The 6,000-nt window shown below is 41.5% G+C and overlaps 1 protein-coding gene across 3 annotated transcripts in view; it reads right to left on the bottom strand.

Annotated features, from left to right (window-relative positions):
* Positions 1–2,159: 2,159 nt before the first annotated feature.
* Positions 2,160–6,000, bottom strand: part of opcml (opioid binding protein/cell adhesion molecule-like) — a 363,698-nt gene continuing 359,857 nt past the window's right edge. For all 3 annotated transcript variants that reach the window (XM_055941638.1, XM_055941639.1, XM_055941637.1), the window contains 2 exons: positions 5,728–5,879; positions 2,160–2,792 (listed from right to left, as the gene is read on the bottom strand). In XM_055941638.1, coding sequence (XP_055797613.1) covers positions 2,689–2,792; positions 5,728–5,879 — 256 coding nt within the window. In that variant the 3' untranslated portion in view covers positions 2,160–2,688. The remainder of the gene's footprint in view (positions 2,793–5,727; positions 5,880–6,000) is intronic.

Below are 6,000 nucleotides of genomic sequence, written 5' to 3'. Positions count from 1 at the left end.
GAAACCTTTGTCTGTTCAAAAGATATGCAGCTATGAACATCTAATATACACACCAGCCTCATTGTTTATTTGAAAATGTCCTAAAACAGTGAAAAGACACAAACCTACTGACATTGACAGCGTTTCAATCCATCTCTGGTCAATGTAGAGGGCTGACTTCTGGGTTTATAGTCTCTTTATAGTCTCTCTGACTTCTGGGTTTATAGTCTTACCATTTAAAGAGAGAGATGATTCATTTCTCTTCACTTCATGTAGTGGGGAGTGCAGAACACATTTCTACATAAACTCAGCAAAAAAAGAAATGTCCCTTTTTCAGGACCCTGTCTTTCAAAGATAATTTGTAAAAATCCAAATAACTTCACAGATCTTCATTGTAAAGGGTTTAAACACTGTTCCCCATGATTGTTCAATGAACCATAAACAATTAATGAACATGCACCTGTGGAACGATTGTTAAGACACTAACAGCTTACAGATGGTAGGCAATTAAGGTCACAGTTATGAAAACTTAGGACACTAAAGAGGCCTTTCTACTGACTTTGAAAAACCAAAAGAAAGATGCCCAGGGTCTCTGCTCATCTGTGTGAACGTGCCTTAGGCATGCTGCAAGGAGGCATGAGGAGTGCAGATGTGGCCAGGGCAATAAATTGCAATATCTGTACTGTGAGACACCTAAGACAGCGCTACAGGGAGACAGGACGGACAGCTGATCAGCCTCGCAGTGGCAGACCACGTAACAACACCTGCACAGGATCGGTACATCCGAACATCACACCTGCGGGACAGGTACAGGAAGGCAACAACAACTGCCCAAGTTACACCAGGAACGCACAATCCCTCCATCAGTGCTGACTGTCCACAATAGGCTGAGAGAGGCTGGACTGAGGGCTTGTAGGCCTGTTGTAAGGCAGGTCCTCACCAGACATCACCGGCAACAACGTCACCTATGGGCACCAACCCACCATCGCTGGACCAGACAGGACTGGCAAAAAGTGCCTTTCACTGACGAGTTGCAGCTTTGTCTCACCAGGGGTGTTGGTCGGATTTGCGTTTATCGCCGAAGGAATGAGCGTTACACCGAGGCCTGTACTCAGGAGAGGGATCGATTTGGAGGTGGAGGGTCCGTCATGGTCTGGGGTGGTGTGTCACAGCATGATCGGACTGAGCTGGTTGTCATTGCAGGCAATCTGAACACTGTGCGTTACAGGGAAGACATCCTCCTCCCTCATGTGGCATCCTTCCTGCAGGCTCATCCTGACATGACCCTCCAGCATGACAATGCCACCAGCCATACTGCTTGTTCTGTGCATGATTTCCTGCAAGACAGGAATGTCAGTGTTCTGCCATGGCCAGGGAAGAACCCGGATCTCAATCCCATTGAGCACGTCTGGGACCTGTTGGATCGGAGGGTGAGGGCTAGGTGCCATTCTTCCCAGAAATGTCCGGGAACTTGCAGGTGCCTTGGTGGAAGAGTGGAACTGGCAAATCTGGTGCAGTCCATGAGGAGGAGATGCACTGCAGTACTTAATGCAGCTGGTGGCCACACCAGATACTGACTGTTACTTTTGATTTTGACCCCTCCTTTGTTCAGGGACACATTATTCCATTTCTGTTTGTCACGTCTGTGGAACTTGTTCAGTTTATGTCTCAGTTTTTGAATCTTGTTATGTTCATACAAATATTTACACGTTAAGTTTGCTAAAAATAAACGTAGTTGACAGTGAGATGACGTTTTTTTTTTTGCTGAGTTTATATCCTGTTGGCATCATGTTGTTTTCATTTAACCACTTGTGTTTTGTTTGTAGACACCAACATGAGCTAAATGGTATATTGTGGGATGACACTACAGTATATAGCCAGCGGGAGACCGAATTGTTTGTGCAAATAATTACCTGTTTTCATTGGACATTTCTGCCTGTGTATATCAGCCTTGTCGGTCTCAACTTCCTTTCAAAAAGGTGTAAGCCAATTTGAGACAACGTATGCAATTCTTCTTTGTGACAACCCCCCCCCCCCCCCCCCCCCCCCAAAAAAAACAAAATTCTGTACTGTTTATATTTTAACCATGTTTGTTTTGCTTGCATGGACTTCATCTGTGACAAATTTCCTTAAATATTTGATATTGTATTGTTCTGCCTCAGAAATGATAGCACACTATGTTACACTGAAGTTGACATTGTTTATATTGAATGGTCTGTTTTTGTTATTATTCTGTTGCATACAACTGTAAAATACAGTAAATTCAACAATCACAATGTATGTTTTCATTTTTTTGTTGTTTACTTAAGAAAAACATATGTTATTGTACAGAGATCAAACAAGACATGACACACCAGTAATCCGAATGTACACCTCAATATTTGGGTAAAACCAGTCAACTATCAACACATACATGAACTTTTTGTTTCCCTTTTTTACATATAAAAGTTTAGATTGACACAAACTCTGTAATACTACCATCACCTCAGATCAGCATCCATGTCGACCCTCTCCCTCCCCACCACCCTAGACGTGTCCCGTCTTCTGGTTTTTGTCCAAATGAAGACATACCGCCAATGCACACCAAAAAAAAAAGAAGAGTGAACCAACGATGATATTGGTAGTTCCTTTTGTTACTTTTCTTCTTCTGAGACCAAGAGTCTTGTTGTTGTTCAGTGCTGAGTAAAGCTGAGGATGAACCGTGTTGCATCAAAACTTGAGCAGGAACAACAAGAAAACAGTCAGCAGGAGGCAGAAGGGGCAGTGGGGTGACAGGGCAGCCCTGTTCACATCATGCATCATAGTCCCGGGGCCTGTTGGAAAAAGCAGTTTGATATTAACGTCACTAAGGCATCTCAAGAGGCAGTGCTTCCTCTACCTATCTTCCCCTCCACAACTAAACCAGTGTGGGTTCTATTGGCTTTAACGGACAACTTTAGATGCCTTATCAAAAAAATGGATTGTTGGCTTTAGGGCCCTCTCCCGAAATGTAATTGAGGGGATGGACTGCAAAGAGGTCATCATCAGCAGTAACGCTAGGCATAGAACCAACAAGATGGATTCCTCCTGCACATTGAATAGAACTGGTTCCTTTGAAAACTGAACACAGGCTCCATCAGACAGTGGTCATCTTAACAAAGCATAGCAAGAATCTCAAATAGCTTTTTCCACGCAAACACATCATTCATATCAGAGATGACATGGCATTCTGTCCCCTTTGATGATCAAAAGGAAACAAGCAGTACAGAACAAACATTCCACCAAATCCCTTGGCATGTGAACTGAGGAGCACGACTGAGGCTAGATTTTATTTTTCATGATTGGGCCTTTATAACGTTGAGAATAGAATAGTGTAGGATGACTAAAATGGCTTCTTAATGTGTTTTTCTTGCAGTTTGTTAGTCTTTGTAAACTGCTGGAACTGCAGTCAGAGGAAAAGTTGACCAAACATTGTGGATGACCTAAAATGCTACCCTAAGAAGTTTTCTATGACTCAACAAATTTGTATACTGAGCTATTGTATTCGCTCAATAGCTATTGTATCCAACAAGGCTCAGCTCTTTCACATTATATGCCCCTAGAGATAATCACAATACGTTGCTGCTTTTTGTCCTATTCATAGTAACAATGTTAATTTATTTTAATTTATGGCTTTATTCTACATTACATAACTGCAAGTTTGGTTCACTGTGGAGTATTCTACCACAGATTAATAAGACCACTGACAAACAAAATGTATCTATTTGCATTACACCCCACCCCACATACAGGCACATCTACATTTAGGCCAGGAATAAATCAGATCAGCGGTAACCCGCAGTTACCGACAACTGCACAGCATATCATTGCTTTTGTTTAGGCGATGTTGGAGGTTTAACAACAGCCGCAGCTGCTCTTGTGGTCATTGTCACAAAACCACACAATATACAGTTGAAGTCGGAAGGTTACATACACTTAGGTTGGAGTCATTAAAACTCGTTTTTCAACCACTCCACAAATGTCTTGTTAACAAACTATAGTTTGGGCAAGTCGGTTAGGACATCTACTTTGTGCATGACACAAGTAATCTTTCCAACAATTGTTTACAGACAGATTATTTCACTTAGTTCACTGTATCACAATTCCAGTGGGTCATAAGTTTACATACACTAAGTTGACTGTGCCGTTAAACATTTAGGAAAATTCCAGAAAATGATGTCATGGCTTTAGAAGCTTTAGATAGGCTAATTGACATAATTTGAGTCAATTGGAGGTGTACCTGTGGATGTATTTCAAAGCCTAACTTCAAACTTAGTGCCTCTTTGCTTGACATCATGGGAAAATCAAGAGAAATCAGCCAAGATCTCAGAAAAACAATTGTAGACCTCCACAAGTCTGGTTCATCCTTGGGAGCAATTTTCAAATGCCTGAAGGTACCAGGTTCGTCTGTACAAACAATAGTACGCAAGTATAAACACCATGGGACCACACATCTGTCATACCGCTCAGGAAGGAGACACGTTGTCTCCTAGACAAAAGTGAAAATCAATCCCAGAACAACAGCAAAGGACCTTGTGAAGATGCTGGAGGAAACAGGTACAAGTGTAACTATATCCACAGTAAAACGAGTCCTATATCAACATAACCTGAAAGGAAGAAGCCACTGCTCCAAAACCGCCATAAAAAAGCCAGACTACGGTTTGCAACTGCACATGGGGACAAAGATCGTACTTTTTGGAGAAATGTCCTCTGGTCTGATGAAACAAAAATATAACGTTTTTGGCCATAATGACCATCGTTATGTTTGGAGGAAAAAGGGGGAGGCTTGCAAGCCGAACAACACCATCCCAACCGTGAAGCACGGGGGTGGCAGCATCATCTTGTGGGGGTGCTTTGCGGCAGGAGGGACTGGTGCACTTCACAAAATAGATGGCATAATGAGGGAGGAAAATTATGTGGATATATTGAAGCAACATCTCAAGACATCAGTCAGGAAGTTAAAGCTTGGACGCAAATGGGTCTTCCAAATGGACAATGACATCAAACATACTTCCAAAGTTGTGGCAAAATGGCTTAAGGACAACAAAGTCAAGGTATTGGAGTGGCCAACACAAAGCCCTGACCTCAATCCTATAGAAAATTTGTGAGCAGAGCTGAAAAAGCGTGTGCGAGCAAGGTGGCCTACAAACCTGACTCAGTTACACCAGCTCTGTCAGGAGGAATGGGCCAAAATTCACCCAACTTATTGTGGGAAGCTTGTGGAAGGCTACCCAAAATGTTTGACCCAAGTTAAACAATTTAAAGGCAATGCTACCAAATACTAATTGAGTGTATGTAAACGTCTGACCCACTGGGAATGTGATGAAAGAAAAAAAAGTGGACATAAATCTTACTCTCTACTATTATTCTGACATTTCACATTCTTACAATAAAGTGGGGATCCTAACTGACCTAAGACAGACATTTTTACTAGGATTAAATGTCAGGAATTGTGAAAAACTGAGTTCAAATGTAGTTGGCTAAGGTGCATGTAAACTTCCGACTTCAACTGTATATATAGATATTTTTAATTAGGCAAGACAGTTAAGAGCAAATTCTAATTCTTAACCTTTTGGTTACTGGGCCAACGCTCTAACCACTAGGCTACCTGCCGCCCCAATAATATATGTATATTATTGCATCTATAATTGCTATAATTGCATCCCAGTGCACACAATAACATATATTACAGTGATATTGTACTACAACAGTAACAGTAGGCAGTCTTACCGTAGAGGATTATGCTTGCATTGGTGATCCCCATGGTGTTCATGGCCACACACGTGTAGTTTCCGTAGTCCTCTTCAGAAACATTCAAAAACATAAGCATGGATTGTTTACCTTGGTTCTCTATCTTAACCCCATTCAGTCCATTTAGGAGTCTGTAAAGAAGAAAATACATTCTTAAAATATTAATTCTGGAATCCCATATCTATATGTTTATCAATAATAAATCCCCATACCCGTGAAATTGAAGGGTATATCTTATATCAATCAAATTTG

This window comes from Salvelinus fontinalis, chromosome 13, assembly GCF_029448725.1.
Source record: "Salvelinus fontinalis isolate EN_2023a chromosome 13, ASM2944872v1, whole genome shotgun sequence".
NCBI lineage: Eukaryota > Metazoa > Chordata > Actinopteri > Salmoniformes > Salmonidae > Salvelinus > Salvelinus fontinalis.
The sequence above is the reverse complement of the archived record's forward strand: the minus strand, read 5'-3'. Positions and strand labels throughout refer to the sequence as shown.